We start from the raw sequence: 16,479 nt of genomic DNA, 5'->3' as shown, positions 1-16,479 counted from the left end.
CCACTCTTTACACTTAATATTATTTTGATTTCTTCCACGCGCTCTAAATTTATGTAGGTTTGCTTGATTTTACTCATACATATGTCACTACTGACTGCTTTAAGTATTACACCTGATACATGTATTCACGTCACATTGTATGCGCTTTCGCAGCACGACGTCGACGCTGAGCGCCGGCAGCACCGGCAGCCAGGCCAAGTTGATCCAGTCCTCGCACCAGCCCACGCAGTACCAGCCCACCATGGTCAAAGAACTCGGTAAGCAGGAGTCGCAGTCACTTAAATCCTCGCCAGAAAGAAAAAGCTCCACCACGTCCGAGAAAAAGATTAAAGTCATTCGATCATGCAGCGGCAGCAGTATTAATAGGGATAAGTCGCCCAACAGATCCATGGATCTATCACCGGACCGTGACCGAGTCACCAAAGTTATAGTCTGTAAATCCCCTAACAAATCTAGCTTGAAGCACAGCAAAACTTTACATCGGTCACCTAGAGGTAGCATTGACCAGTCCAAGTCGCCTCGTGGATCCATTGATAAGTCTCGTTCCCCGCAACAAAGTTTCGATGGCTCTAGATCTCCACGTGGCAGCATTATGAAATCTCGCGAAAACAGCATGGACAGGTCGCGTTCCCCAAAACCGGCTCCTAAGAAAGGAATAATGCGAACCCCTCAAGCGAGTTTTGATAGATCACCTTGTAAATCTCCTAATGTGAGTCGTCGGTCTTCGAAATCGAGCGGAGAAAAACTGGCTAGGCTTGGAACTAACTCGCTTGACCGCATGACGCACTACTCCCAACTTGCTAAAGCAGAAGACAAGGCAATCAAGATGGGTATTGTGGTGTCAAAGTCCACAGAATCTATTACTAAAGCCATTGAGCACCCGACATGTGTGCAATGCTACCTTTCTGGGAAAAAACAAAGCAAAACCTCCTAGCATAAGCCTAGGGGCAAGTCCCCTAAGTCGAGACGAAAGTCTTTGACTGCTCATCATTCGATTCTGACCTCTTCGGACAGAAGCAGCATCGAAACACTTGAAGACGTGCCCATTCGAGATATTTGCACCAACAGCCGTCATTATGAAAAGAATGAATTCGATCAAATTCACGTCTAAAAATATTTGATCACTTTTGGTTCTGATTATTAGATGACTAAGTTGGAAATCGTGCTATTGGTCTAAAAAACTAGGAAAAAATATTTAGTTATGTGTAAATCTTCCTATTAACGATCACGATCCATTAGGCCGATAACGCATTTTTATAAGTTTATAACACTGCCTTAGATATCAATCTGCAGTAAATACTTGTTTACGGTCAATGTGGTAAACACCATCTATAAAGGAAGACCATCTATGTATTGCTATTTCGTTACTTTTCACTCTTTCAGTTTTTTCAGATCTACTTCGTTTACAGATGTATTGTAGGTATTGTATAATGCTTTCATAATTATAGTATTTTCACGAAAAAGCACGAAAAATTTCGTAAAGATATGCCATTTCAATCACTATCAATATACTTTGCGATGTTTCTCGGACATTGCACCATAAATAGTCTGATATAGACACTATAAGGCGAATATAATATATTATATATACAATATACTTTCCTACTAAGTACTGACGTTGACTGAAATGGTAACATTTACTTGATAGGTTGATGTAAGAGTTAACTCAAAGACGTTCTCGAGAAATACTTGCTTTATTGTAATGATTGTACTGTCTAGACAGAATAGAATCGAATGAATAGAGTGCAATAAAAGAGTAGGCATTTACCTAATTGTAGTGTTTATATACAAATTAAATGCTGATGGTGCAATCAATCACATGACTGGTAAAAACAATAATCACATGATTCTTTACTCGATGACGCATGTGCAATTTACTTGTACATATTCCGGGGGCGGTTGAGAGGAGAGGGAGATGCTGCTAAAAAACATGATAAACATTAAATCTAACTAAAAGTAACTACTTTAAATGAAGGGGATGTCGCCTTGTCTAATCGCGAAGGATTTGACGTGTCGCAGTGATCTTCATCGCTGAGTTGGTGCGCCTCGGTGACGACGACGGAGCGCGGCGACGCGCGGGGCGGGGGCGGCGTGGCGGCCGGAGGTTCCTCGGCGATGTGTCGGGACGGCGTAGGCGGCATTTTCCCGAGCGTTCGTCGTATTATGATAAATAATGCTGTAGTTCCGATTACTCCAAGAATCACGTATATCATGGCGTAGTGATGAATATCGTGATATGATATGGTCTCGGCGTTAACTTCGGTGGTCTTCAATTGTTCAATCTTTTCTCCAAGTTCGTTAGTTTCCCTTTGTAGATCTTCAGATTCGTTTTTCTGTTGGAGGGGAGGTATGGTAATATTGATTACGTGATTTATAGGTGCCATAATAGGGATGTATAAATCAGGTTTCATTTTAAGCTCAGACCAGTGAGGTTTGTGTGGAAAAACAGAGAAATTATTAGTCTTAATAATGCAGCCATGACCTACGTTTATAAGTCCGGCATTCGTCAGCTGGTGCGCGGTGACTTGATCCGCGCACAATGTTCGAACTTGACACTGTGCACAACAAAAATAAATATAGGTATTTAGAGCGTTACTTTCGATCCAATTATTTGTGCATGTCGTGCTGGCAGTCTTGCATCCCGATTTGTCTGATTCGCAAAAACTGTTGTCGCCTTTCAATTGATAGACTGGTTTCTTGATGTAGCAGAAATAGGAATCTGATGATATTGTGCAAGCTCTGATATCATTTTCTGAGACAGGAATATACATGTCTTTTTTCATGTTTATGGAGACATACTCCGATACAGGTATAACAGCGGTTATCTTGTTTCCAGTCCTTTTGGGTATCGGAATAATCCTTAGAAGTTCATAAATATCTCGGCTAACTAGAGGCAGCCTTATCTCGAAAATAAGTACGTCGTCCATCATCCTTGCCTTTACTTTCAACAGGTTGTATATCTTGCGTAGATCCGTGTGTAAGTTGTCAATAGGCAGGGACACGTCTCTTGGTAGATTGCTTGCAACGGCGCTTAACTCATTAATAAGTTGTTCCGGAGTGAGCACGTGTGGGTTAAAACGTCCTTGGTGGATGTCGGTGACGGTGTCCAATAACATGTCCTGCATTCCCTTTAAGTTGTGGAGCATATTACTTGCGATAATAGTTCCTAAGTTGAAGTCATTAACAATGTTGTTAGTTTCAACCTTGTGTTGTAAATTCTTGAACGCTTCTTCCAAATTGTTCATATGTTGATTTATCATTTTATGCTGTTGATTCATTGTATCTTCGCTACGCTTTAATAAATTATATTCCGCTTCGACTACGGAGGTTTGATTTTTCCAAAGTGAAGCCATGTGCTGAGCGTTGTGTTGTAAAAGTGCAATATCTCTTCTATATTGTTCGGCAAATCGTGCATCTAATACGCCAAATAGGCTATTAGCTAAGTAACCGACACCGTCGGCAAGGCCGCGGCGGGTTCGTAGTGTTCGTAGCGATGATTGTCGGGTGCTCGAATGCTGACTGAGTAATATTTCATTATAGTACTCAAGTTCGGAGAATCCATGACGAAGTTGTAGTAATATTACGTCACAGTGGACTTGTGTCTTGATAGTTGCGCATGTATCTTTTAGAAATCGGCTGTATTTTTGTAATGCGTTTGTTGCGTCCCAGTAAGGTTCCATGTTGTAATAGACGACCAGCTTCCATTCATCTCTAATTAGCAACATGTTTGCTAATTTATCAAAGTATAGCCCTTGTGTTTCACGAAATGGTATGATGTTGACATCGCACTGACCGGTTGTGAGGCATGATAAAAGTAGGAGTAATACGGCGAATATTGATGACAATGTGGCCTTGTTTGCCTTCGGTTTTTGATAACTTCTTGTCGAGTTTTGCTTATCGGTATCTCGCTCAGGTAGCGAGTTACTTTGATGTATTCTGGGCTCTTCTTCGGTGTGCTCTAACAAAAGGGAGAGCTTGACTACTGGGCGCTTCAGTGTGCCGTTTTTTGTTTTGAGTGTAACAACCCTTACATATCCGTCTTGTCCCGGATGTAGCTCTATAACTCTGCCCATTGCCCACTTGCCGGGCGGCAGGTTATCGTCATGAATAAGCACGACGTCATTGATGCTGATGTTGTCTTGTGACTTTTTCCATTTACTTCTTGAGTTTAACAGTGCTAGGTATTCAGAACGCCATCTCTTCCACAAGTCTTGAAATATTTTCTGAGTGAGTTGCCATCGGGTACGCAAATCTCTTTCTGTTTCGATCAATGTTAAAGTGGGTCCGCTACTGAGAAAATGGGAAGGAGTCAAATAGTTGATGTCATCAGGATCTTCAGATATAGCGCATAGTGGTCTCGAATTCATGCATCCTTCGATCTGAGCTAATAAACTGCTGAATTCTTCATAAGTTAGTTTTTGCTCTCCGATGACACGCTTCAGGTGGTACTTGAAAACCTTAACACAGCCTTCCCATAATCCTCCTGCTGAAGGCCATGCGGGTGCATTGAGTGCCAGGTGATTCCCATGTCTGATATTGCTCCCTGACATTCGGTGTTCACGACATTTTGGATTTCAAGGTATTCTTCCTTAAGTATCTTGCTAGCCTTAAGGAAGTTTCTTCCATTATCGCTGTAGATGTGCAGCGGAGTTCCTCTTCGAGCAGCCATTCTGCGCAAAGCTGCTATGAAAGCTGATGCTGTCATGTCAGATACCAGCTCGAGATGGACAGCTTTTGTAGCCATGCAGACAAACACGCAAACGTATCCTTTAGTGGTCTTGATACCGCGACCCTTGTTGGCTTTAAGGAATACGTGGCCGGTGAAGTCTACGCCAGTATGTTCAAAGGGACGAGATGGATTGCTTCTTGCTGCAGGTAAATCCCCCATGATTTGATTTCGCATGTTTGCTTTTTGTTTCTTGCAGATTACGCAGTGACGAATAAATTGTTTGGTGGCGCTGTTGCCCCCAACGATCCAATATTTATTTCGTATGAAGTTTAGGGTTGTTCGCGCAGGGCCATGAAGAGCCATTTTATGTGCGTGGTCTATGATAAGGCTAGTCAAGCGATGTTTATGCGGTAAAATGATTGGGTGTTTCATGTCAAACGTAATGTACGCGTTTCTCAATCTTCCCTTGACTCGTAGGACGCCTTCTTCGTCTATAAATGGACACAAATCGAGTATGTTGCTCTTAGTCGAAATTGGTCGGCTTTTCTTCAATTCTTGGTATTCTTCTTGAAATTCGGTTTTTTGGACTCGCTTGATAATTAAGGTCGATGCTTCTCGTAGTTCGGATAAATGCAGATAATTACTAGATTTTCTGTCTTGCTTTTTTGATATGAATCGGCGGACCCAGGCTAGTACATGTATTAGTTTTGAGAATGAGCTGTATTTGTTTATTAGTTGGTCGATGAGATTGTCTTCTGGTTCAGCATTTACCGCAACGTGCACTTGTGGTATATTTTGTTCTTCGTGGGTTGGGTAGTTCATTTGTTTATCGTATTTATCTGCTTGAAATGTCGGCAACCAGGTGGGCCCTTGCCACCATAAAGTATGTTGCTTTAGTTGTGACGCGGTAAGTCCTCTGCTTGCGCAATCCGAAGGGTTTTCTGCCGATTTAACGTAGCGCCAGCACTCGGGAGGGATGACTTCTGTGATTTGTCGCACCCTGTTGGCGACGAATGTATTCCAGCGGTTAGGATCGCCTTGCAGCCAACCCAAGACTGCGGTTGAATCCACCCAACCATAGACCTTGATATTATGGTTGTTTAAACATTGCTTTATCTTAATCATTAATTTGGCAAGAAGATGGGCTCCACACAATTCTGCTCTTGGCAATGTGACAGTTTTGCTATTCGGCACCAGTCTTGATTTTCCAGCTAGTAAAACGATTTTCGTCTGGCCTTCTATGTTTATTTTGCAATAAATGACGCACGCATAAGCTTGCGGCGTCGCGTCACTGAATGCATGTAACTCGATATCGCTGACGACGTGAGTGCCGATCCATCTTTCTATTTTGAATGTGTTTATGTTATTGTTTATGTCTTCTTTAATAATTTTCCATTCCTTATGCATGTCATTAGGTATGTTGTCATCCCATTTTAGAGGAGTTGTCCACAAAAGTTGAAAAAGTAGTTTCAGTTTAGTAGATAGGGGGGTGAGCCAACCCAAAGGATCGAATAATTTGGAGATTTCTGATAATAGCTGACGTTTTGTTGTGTTTTGTGCGACGTCCGAAGTTGCTTCCAATTTAGATTCAAAATGAAAGATGTCTTGAGAAGGGTCCCATTGGAGTCCTAATGTTTTTCTTGATTCCATCTCTTTGAAGTTGTATTTGTTTTCATCTGACTTATTTTGATAGTCAGGTCTGGACAGCTCCTGGTGGTTTGACATCCATTTTCTTAAGTAAAAACCTCCAGATTGTAGTAGCTTTTGTAATTGTTGCTGTAATTGTTTAGCTGATGAGACGGAGTGGGAGCCGTGTAGAAGGTCATCCATGTAGAAGCATTCTTCGAGGGCTTGTGCGGCTTCAGGGTAGTTGCATCTTTCGTCATGGGCTAATTGCTTTAAGGTCATCATTGCTAGGAAAGGTGCTGCTTTTTGACCGTAAGTGACTGTTGTTAGTTGGTATTCTTGCAACCTGTCTTGAGGCGAATCTCTCCAGATAATCTTCTGCAGGATCTGATCTTCTGGATGCACCCATATTTGTCGAAACATTTTCTCGATGTCGGCGATGTAGGCTACTCGATGCTGTCTCCATTTCAGAATTAGTGATAAAAGATCTTTCTGAAGGTTGGGTCCTTTGTGCATTATGTCATTAAGGCTGACTCCTGTAGAGGTGTTAGCAGATCCATTAAAGACGACTCTCAGAGCTGTTGTGGTGGAATCTCTTAGAATGCAATGATGTGGTAGATAGCAGTCACGCGTTTCACTTGTCTCACGTGATTTATTCCAATGTTGAGTCGGCGATAATGTCATATGACCCATTGATAGGTATTCATGTATGAATGACTTGTAATGTTGCGCAATATGTTTGTTTTTATTGAATTTATATTCTAATTGTCGGAATTGCGCTATAGCTTTACTTTTTGAGTGACCTAGTTTTTGCAATCCAGCCTTTTTCAGAGGGATCCGAACTTGATATCTTCCGTCTGCCAACCTTGTTGTTGTTTCCTTGTAAAATTTGACACACTCATCCTCATCACTGTTTGCGAGTGTTTGGCTTGGTATATCTTCGATTTCCCAGAATTTATGTATGTCTTCCATGTTGTTTAATACCATATTGCATTGAAAGTTTTGCGGTACTCTCCCACATATAATCCATCCTAGGTGCGTCTCTTGTGCGACAAAGGGTGAATCTTTATGTTTGTACATTCCATGCATTAGAATAGTTGCGTATATCTCCGCGCCCAATAATATATCGATTGAGCTGTTGACGTTATAATCGGGGTCTGCTAGTGGTAAAGTGTCCAAAATATCCCATCTTGTTTTGGGAAACGTGAAATTGGGTAGTTTTCTTGTTAAATCCTTCATAATAAAGGCCTCGGTGCCAAAGACATATTTTTCGTCTGACGATAAACAGGTTACATACAGCATGCCTTTGCATATGTTATCCCTAAGGCCCACTCCTGTGATCACTCCCTTTCCTTGCTGTCGGGGCAACCCTAGTTGTTGAGCGGCATTTTCAGAAATCAAACACATCTGGGCCCCCGGGTCTATTAAGGCACGCATCATAAGGGGTACTCCATTTTTTCCCAGGATCTTGATCATAGCTGTAGCTAAGAGGATATTGGGGTCTTGATTGTTCTCTTCACATTGTTGGGCCACGTGTGTCCCAAATCCTTGTTGTCGACTTTGATTTCCGACCGTATTTTGCGACGCATTATTTTGATTGTAATATGCTTCGTGTAAAAGTGTATTATGATACCCGTTGCATTCTTGGCACCGTTTAGTAGAATTGCAAGGTTTGCCATGATGATTGTATAAACAATTACTGCAAAGATTTAGTTTTGTAATTGTTTTCCGTTTAAGTCCTGGGGCCATGTTCTTGAACTCTGTACAGAAATAAATTCCATGTTCTTGTTGACAAACTGGACACTTGCGCCTGTATTCTAGCCCTGGTTTATTATTTTTCGGCTGGTTGCTTGTAAAATACTGATTGAAACGGCTTGCTTTGTTTTGATTATTAGATGTTGACGTTGTATTAAAACTTGTTCGAGTAATGGCGGCTTCTTGTTTGCGCCGTGATGATTCCATAGCGGTGAATTTTCCCTCCAAAAATGACAAGAACTCCTTTAACGACGGTAGTTCTCTCGGTTGTTTCAGAGCTGTTAGGTATTCGTTATGAGTTTCGGTATCCAATTTCTGCTGCAATAAATGGACTAATATCGGATCCCACGTTTCAATGTTGACTCCTAGGTTTTTTATGCCGTTCAAACTTTCTATAGTGACGTCATGTAGCCGCTTGACGTAGGTTGACGTAGCTTGTTGCATCACTGGAATGTTCATGATGTTGTTTATGTGAGTCGTAAATATCAATTTTTTGTTGTTATACCGATGGTTTAATATTTCCCAGCACGTAGTATAATTATCTGAACTAATGGGTAGGTGTTGTATAAGTCTTTCCGGTTCACCCTTGATCTTGCTTTTCAGGAATTGCATCTTTTGTGCGTTAGACAAACATGTATTATTGTGGATAGCTTCGGTAAATAAATCTTTGAACGAGACCCATTGTTGATAGTGACCATGAAATATGGGGATGTCTAGACGTGGGGTAGACTTTTCTATGTGCGACGTTGACCACAATTTGCTGTTAATCTGCCTCTTCATGGTGGCATGTTCGTTTTCATATTTCGTAAAGATGGCTTCGTAGTCCTCGTCCGTTCCCCCGAGTTCACTATCTATCTCCCAGTGCAGCGAATCGATGGCATCCCAGCGAGCATCCAGAGACTTTATGATATCTTCAAACTCCCATTTTTCGCTAACACTGTCTAGCTTGATATTAGCCAGTGTTCGGGCTAACGCCTTGAAATTGCTACTTTGCTTGCGTAACATTTCGTCTAACTTGCTATTATTTCCTTGCGAGGTAAATGAAGGTTCATGCTGGTTTTTATCGCTTACGGATGCTGGCAATGACGTCTTGGCTACTCCTGTTTGTTGTCTTGGTATCGGTTGTATGTTGTGGGAACCACCTTGAGGTTCAGTGATTTCTGATGGCGAGGAAATGGAAGGGAAAGCTGACTGGATTAATTCTCTTGTTTGTTGATAGGTATCGTACGTTTCTTCATAAAGATTTTTGCAGAAGTAGGTATGATTAGGATTGTCGTACTCACGTAACTTTCCATCATTTTTGTTGAATTCCTCCCAGAGTAAGTCAGAGAAGATAATTTCCTCTGCAGGTTGGTTTCCGTCTTACGGTCTTGACTATCTTTCTTGAAATTGATTCTTGCTTGCTTGATGGCTGTTTGTAGTCGAATCTGGTCTTGATACAGATCCTCCATATTTTTGTGTCTTGATAACTAGGTACCTAGATTATTATGAAGATGACTTGTCATAAAACAACTTGATAATTGACGATGATATTCTTGCTTAATCACCTTTCTTGATATGAGTAGTTGTGTACACTTTTCTTGATTTTTTTTTTTTTTGTTGCCTTGTTGCTTGATTAGTGGATCCTATTGTCGTTTCACTTAATTTTGATTGTTTGACCTTGTTGTCTCACTGGATGTTTTGATGATCACTTGTTCACTTGTTTGATTCACTGACCTTGTTGTCTTGCTTAGACCTTGTTGTCCTGATAATTCCTTGATTTCTTGATGCCTTGCTCGGCTCGAAGGACCATTAATGTTAAAGTACTTGCTTACTCTAACATTTACTTGATAGGTTGATGTAAGAGTTAACTCAAAGACGTTCTCGAGAAATACTTGCTTTATTGTAATGATTGTACTGTCTAGACAGAATAGAATCGAATGAATAGAGTGCAATAAAAGAGTAGGCATTTACCTAATTGTAGTGTTTATATACAAATTAAATGCTGATGGTGCAATCAATCACATGACTGGTAAAAACAATAATCACATGATTCTTTACTCGATGACGCATGTGCAATTTACTTGTACACGTTAGCAGTCAACGTGGTGTAGGTACCTGCAGTCCTATCATAATAAATGGAATTGAGTAGTGAAGGATAAAAGGTCAATTTACCTTTTTAATATATTTTTTATACCTATAATTCACAACACTAGCTTACATTAATTTAGATACTTATTGTATTTTAGTTTTTAGAATTAACACCAAAAAAAAGTCAAAAACAGTAAAACTAGCTCAAAGTTCTAGAATGATAATAAATACATAGTGTATTACGACATAGCGTAGATAATCGTGACTAAATGATGATCTTATAGAACAATATAAGTTGAGTAAGTAATCACACTACCTACCTCCACCAACGGAGCTTAAGCGGAAGTACGCATTGTGCGCCAGTTCCCGTTGTTGAACTCCTGCGAGCCGCGTAGCATACTCCGCCCGTCGCGTCGGCTGAGTGTCACTGAATTACATAATTATATGTGGCTCTCCATTACAGAAGGGTTCTTATGCTTCGAGTATCACGTCTTTTCCATCTGAGATTCCAAGATTTACTCGTATTGCACATGAAGCAAATAGTCCCTTTTCTGACGGAAAACCACGTATATCTTGGGCAACAAGGGCAATTCGCGTGCAAAGCGCGATACCACAAAGTCAAGTGGCTTCATATTTTATGTGAATGTAGTAGTTTAAAGAGTAGCTAGACAAGGTAATTTACACCCAATACTAAGCGTAATATTCAATTATAAACTTAATTCTAGATAATCCAAGTGCTAAGTGTTACATAATAATGGCTGTGGAATCGTACTGATGTTACCCTTAGTCACTGTCGTCTTAGCGTGTCTTTCTCTCTCTCTTTCTCTATCTCTCTCTATCCTCGATTTGATTTGAATGTTACACTTACATTCTTATAGGTTAATAAATTATTATTATGTAAAGGGCCTAAGTATAGTTTAAACCATTATGTCTTCCATTTCGAAGTACCTATATTTAATGAGACTTACTTTATTTCTGAGGTTTCCTTCTGCGCCAGCTCAATTTCCTAATAATGTGTAAGACATTATCGGTTTTATAGCTTTACCAGTTATACACGTGTATATGTATGTGAGTAATCGTGCCCTAAACTATATGTAAATGGGGGTCAGTACTGCTGGGTGTCGCTGAGATATCATTTTACCATCTTCTTCTTTTCATCCTGTTACCCTCTGCCGGGGTGTAGGGCTCGAATCATATTTCTCCATTTACTCCGATCTTGGGCTGTTTGGGTAACCTCCATCATTTTACCATGCAAGACAAAACTTACATACGTATAATTTGTTTTTGTGTTAAAGATTTGCAATCGAATACACTATTTTCTTTCCAATGCGCTTACTATACTTGAACAATAACGCTTGTATTTATTTTTCATTTACACTTGTATCTCATTGATATCTCATGATTCAAAATCACAATATTTGCAAAACCGCGATTACGTCGCTATTCAGTAAATTCAGTAGAATTTTCTTCTAAACGACGAAGTGCGTTTTCACATTATCCGATCCGATGTCGGATGTAGGACCGATATCCATACATTACAGGTGCCATGGCACGCCATCATGGATTTTTTTTCATTGAAATCCTTCCGACGTCCGATGTCGGATCAGATAATGTGAAAGCGGAGCGAATGTGAAAGGGCTAGTTGCATCAACACAGTATAATTATAGGCACATCAACGTTACCCCAGAAGCAAAACATTTTGCGAACGCTAAATTCGGTAACGTCAGGGTGGCTAGCCGAATGGCACAATCGCTCACGAAACGCTCACGAAACGAAGCGCTAGTAGATAAATCTATCTCTATCGCGCTTGCGTATTGGCGCGACAGAGCCAGCGGCGTATCGCTTTCGTTTGGCGTCGGAGAAATGCCATTCGGCTACGGGGCCTGTTACAGACTGTCTGGTGCAACCGACCCTGATTATTAAGTACAATAAAACACCCGTCAAATTCTCAATAATTTTATTCTAAAATAAGAGCACACTGCAGTACTGACACTCTCCTAGTGGATAACTTAACCTCCTTATGTCCACCTATAATAAAATAATAAACGCATATGATAAATAACAAATTAATATATAGTTAATAAAATTGTAGCCAAAATATTGATAAAATTAATCGCAATTATCGTAAAAAATAAAAAATGGTGTCACCATATACATATACGTAAATGAATAGGCAAACCCACCGTCGTTTATCACCTAGCGCTTCACATAGCTCACCAACACTTGAATCGATACTTATACTCCCACCTAAATATACTCAGTAAGAGTCTTGACGTGGATATCCGGTGTTAGATCACAACTAGGCAACGCCTCTTCATTAGCTGCACTCTAGATATTAGTGGATATATATCACAGTAGGTATTAGTCTACTGTGCGAACAAGTAGTCGTACTGTTATAGTCGTAAAATTGTAACGTAGATGTGATATTATTTGAATGTTCGATGATAATGTTGACCGGCGTAGAACCCGTCGGCCACTCGCGAGCACACTCGCTCTCCGAACTTTTTTTGCATATCACCCGACGGAGTCGGCCGTCCGTGTAGCTCGATGTTCGTACGCTTTCTAACAGGGCGTGGCACCTACAACATTCATCAAACATTCAACTCTTTCGCCGCCGCGTTGTCCTGGTGATCGGAGCGAAATTGTCATTCTAAATTTAAAATTCGTCGATTGAAAAGAGGAAGTGAAACTTAAAGAGTTTGGTGTTTGGTTGTTGTAGGATCGCCCGTGTGGAAACCGCGCGACATGTTGAGCGAGGCGAGCGTGGGGGCCGGCGGGGCGGGCGCGGGGGCGGCGGGCGGCGCGCCCTCCGCGCCCACCACGCTGCCCCGCTCGCAGCGCCCCGCGCCGCGCGCGCACCACCTCTCCGCGAGCCGCAAGTCGCTCGCGCCGGACCACCGACACTAGACTCCCGAGACCACGACCTTCTGTCCCTCGCCCCTACACATGACCCTTCGACCGACTCCGACTGAGGAATCTTCAACGGGCTCGAAGTTCTTTCCAGTCAGTCGCTCGTAGATCCAATTTTCGTCATCCCACAGGTCCCGTTAGTGTGGGTAATTCACACTGCCTACAGCGGGGCTAATTTTAGCTAATGGTAAAGATAAATCCGTTTTATACCGTTAAACACACAATAGCAAAAGTCCCTTGTTAGATCATTTCATTACAATCGAATGTGATTTTTGTTTCGCGATTATCTTTCGTTAAGTTTGTAAACCTAATTCGGCACACCTCATTTTTCTGTTCTGATTCAATCTAAGAAACAGGCATAATAATTTTATTGTGACTAATTTATTAAGTAGCCCGTAGTTATTTCAAAAAAAGTTCAGTGAGCCTTCCGCACTATTAAAGCATTTCACAATTTTCAGTACAAAATCTGTTTCAATAATGTTTTTAAACACGTATTGTGTTCAAAACGCGAAAGATTTCTCCATTTTTCTGTTCAACTATAAACTTTCACACGATGTACGTTGTCAAGGTGCATTGATCAAGTTATTGTTTAATTTTGTTACAACATTATATTTTTAGTCTGTATTTATGTTTGTATATTTAATACCTATCCTTGTAATCTCGATTTCTAATGAATATTTTTACCTATAACAACGCTCAAAATCATTCCAGTATTCAGTTTCTCTACTGGACAAGTGCAAATTGTGAATACGCATTTATTTATATAATTTGTCGATGAACACTTGATTATGTAAGTTACTAATTAATTTAAAATAAAATAAAAACTCATCTGTGCCACAATACAAATTCGTACCTTAATATTTCCTAGTAAATGCACTTCCTATCGTACTTAGAACTTACCTACAACTATCACATCTAAATAAAATACGTAGGTACCGTTAAACTGATAGAATCTAAGTTTCATTTCGACCTAACATAGCTAAATGCTTAAATATTTCGATTGCGCTACTATTTTGCTTTCTGATTGGGATCATAACTGCACCTACATCATACATAATGTTATACTGGTCACTTCTTATGATGTCACCTGATCACCTTGCAAAAAAATAGTGCAGTTGAATAGGTCTTGTATAAAATAAATGACAATATCAATAGAATTTCAGGCAAAAACTGAAGTCACATTCCAGTTTTTGTTCCGCTGATAGTATAAAATAAATCTTGTATTGTATTATATTTTAAACCATTAAACTGAAGAGATATCCAATAAAGACTCTAGCGACATTATATTTACCTAGTATTTTAAAAGTGATTTTGTTACTTTATTGTGTATAATTATTAGGAGTTAAAGAGAGTGTTCGAGTGCATCTTCCTAAACGGACTTCTGTGCCAAATTGGGTACTCACTCTACCTATGCTTTATAATACTCACAGACAACATAAATAAATACTTGTATGGTAAGAGTAGTTAGCTGTAATGTACTTGCGTTTCATTTGGTCGCATTTGCAATGCAAAACTCACTACCCTATAGTTCAAAATGCACACACCCTAATGGAAAAGTACACTAGGTAGTTTTGATAATAATTTCTCTTCGTGATCAAATTCGAAAGTTCTATCATAGGCTAGGCGAATGTAACATCTTTCCTATACACCGTTATGTTGTTTTGTTTTGCAATGAAACAAAATTTTACCCGAAGTTTCTATAGTAGATTATGCTTATTGTAGATGTTTTACTTGAGATGATGAATTGGTTGAACTGAACAGGTAGACAATTGCTCCGTTTCGTCAACTGCTGACATTCATATTTAGTACCTAAACTATTTACTTGCAGTGGCATTTATGTCTTATAATTTCCTTTTGATAACACTCTCAGTTGAAGTTTTGTACTCTCACTTGTAGCGTGATGTCAAAAAGAGATTAACATTTTGAAGTTTGAATGCTTGAGTTAGTTGAGTGAGTCGCGTGACGCCTGGTTTTGATACTCTGTTAGTGGCTGATAGCTTTGCCAATCTAAAACTTTCTTAGCCTACTTATTTAAAGGATTTGCTATGCCGAGATGCAATGAACAGCAATCGTAAAAGTTAAGAAAAAATATCTCCATGTAGTAAGTATATTAACATGTATACCTAGCAACATAAAACTACATGCTAGACGAGCGAAATCAAATGCTTGAAGTAGTTTAAGCTGAAGCCACCAACAGAGTGGAGTCAATGTCAGCCTGGACATATCACCAACGGAGCGATCGTCTGGAACACACTCTCGTAGTTTTCTTGCTCTCGTTCACGACACCTATGTTACAGTTACCTCACACTAAATAATATTGTATATTTATTAATAATTACTATGTAGATTGTGCAATTATTTATGAATTATGACCACAAAACATAATGATTACATATTTTGACTTTACGTGCCGTTTAAATGATTGTTTTGTGATTTATTAAAATAAAACCTGTTTATTAATATACATATGTTAAAATATTCGAATTTAATAATTACGAACTTATACAATCAATTTATAGATATTATTATACTAAGAAAATATAATTAATAAAATGAATAAACAAATATGAGTGAAAATGAAGAAAGCTCATTAATTGCGAATGTATTTCATACTTCAATGACATTTGAAAGTAACGTAGGGAAAATGAGTGAATATTTAGAAAGACTTATTGAAGTAAAATACGAAGGTAAATAACCTAATGTTATAATAAGTATTGAACTTTTATAAGTTTGCGTTGTATAGTTTATGACACAGTTTCATTTGTGCATCGTGTATAGTGAATCGTTTACTCGCATGTGTATTTGTATTTGAAGCAAAATCATTTTCTACCCATTTGTAACGATTGTGTGAATTGACAAACTTCTCCATTGACAGTGCACATTTAGCTACTGAAACTTAATTTTAACTGAGACATAGAGATAATAACTAATACTCTGGTTTGAAATTGTGTTCGTTTTTGTTGCTGGTTTCTTACTTGGACCTCTTGCATTTAAACGCCAACAGCGCTTGGTGTCTACTGATACTTTGCTCAATATTCTTCATTTGACTCGAAAGCCTAAAATTAAAAGTGCCTTCACATATTTTGGGAAAGCAATGTGCACGCACCCTTCCTGAAATGTGAACACTGCACGAGTGGCAGCAGTTTGTCAACCGCCTCCCGACTTTCTTTGTATAATTGATGTATGTATTTGACTCGTTTCAATGTTCGTTTTGTTAAATTTTGTGACGAAGATGGAAATTACTTTTTATTGCTTATGAATAAATATGAAATACAATTTTATAGTATTTTTCTTAACCTCTCACGATCCCTACAGAATTAATTAATTACCTCTTTTATAATTAAGCCCCATACACATACGGGAAAATAACAGGGTTTGACCATCACTGAGCAAGAAGTTGTACAGCTTTATTCAATACTTCGCACAGAAAGTAACCGCAAACCATTATC

At 39.5% G+C, this 16,479-nt stretch overlaps 2 protein-coding genes across 2 annotated transcripts in view; one reads left to right on the top strand and one right to left on the bottom strand.

Moving 5' to 3' along the window:
- The window catches only part of LOC125226395, a 190,294-nt gene extending 173,986 nt beyond the window's left edge, over positions 1-16,308 (top strand). The window contains exons 42-43 of the mRNA XM_048130367.1: positions 154-257; positions 12,840-16,308. Coding sequence (XP_047986324.1) covers positions 154-257; positions 12,840-13,027 — 292 coding nt within the window. The 3' untranslated portion in view covers positions 13,028-16,308. The remainder of the gene's footprint in view (positions 1-153; positions 258-12,839) is intronic.
- On the bottom strand, positions 1,639-10,112 carry LOC125226394. The gene is made up of 2 exons (XM_048130366.1): positions 9,710-10,112; positions 1,639-4,252 (listed from the first exon to the last, which is right to left on the bottom strand). The coding sequence occupies exon 2, from the start codon at positions 4,071-4,073 to the stop codon at positions 1,947-1,949; it is 2,127 nt and encodes a 708-aa protein (XP_047986323.1). The 5' UTR covers positions 4,074-4,252; positions 9,710-10,112; the 3' UTR covers positions 1,639-1,946.
- Positions 16,309-16,479: the final 171 nt, after the last annotated feature.

The sequence above is a fragment of the Leguminivora glycinivorella genome, chromosome 5, assembly GCF_023078275.1.
Source record: "Leguminivora glycinivorella isolate SPB_JAAS2020 chromosome 5, LegGlyc_1.1, whole genome shotgun sequence".
Classification (NCBI taxonomy): Eukaryota; Metazoa; Arthropoda; class Insecta; order Lepidoptera; family Tortricidae; genus Leguminivora; species Leguminivora glycinivorella.
This window is presented reverse-complemented; position numbering and strand designations above follow the sequence as displayed.

Excerpts from the sequence above, each read along its gene's own strand:
- LOC125226394 (XM_048130366.1), bottom strand. The coding sequence starts at position 4,073 with ATGGGCAGAGTTATAGAGCTACATCCGGGACAAGACGGATATGTAAGG.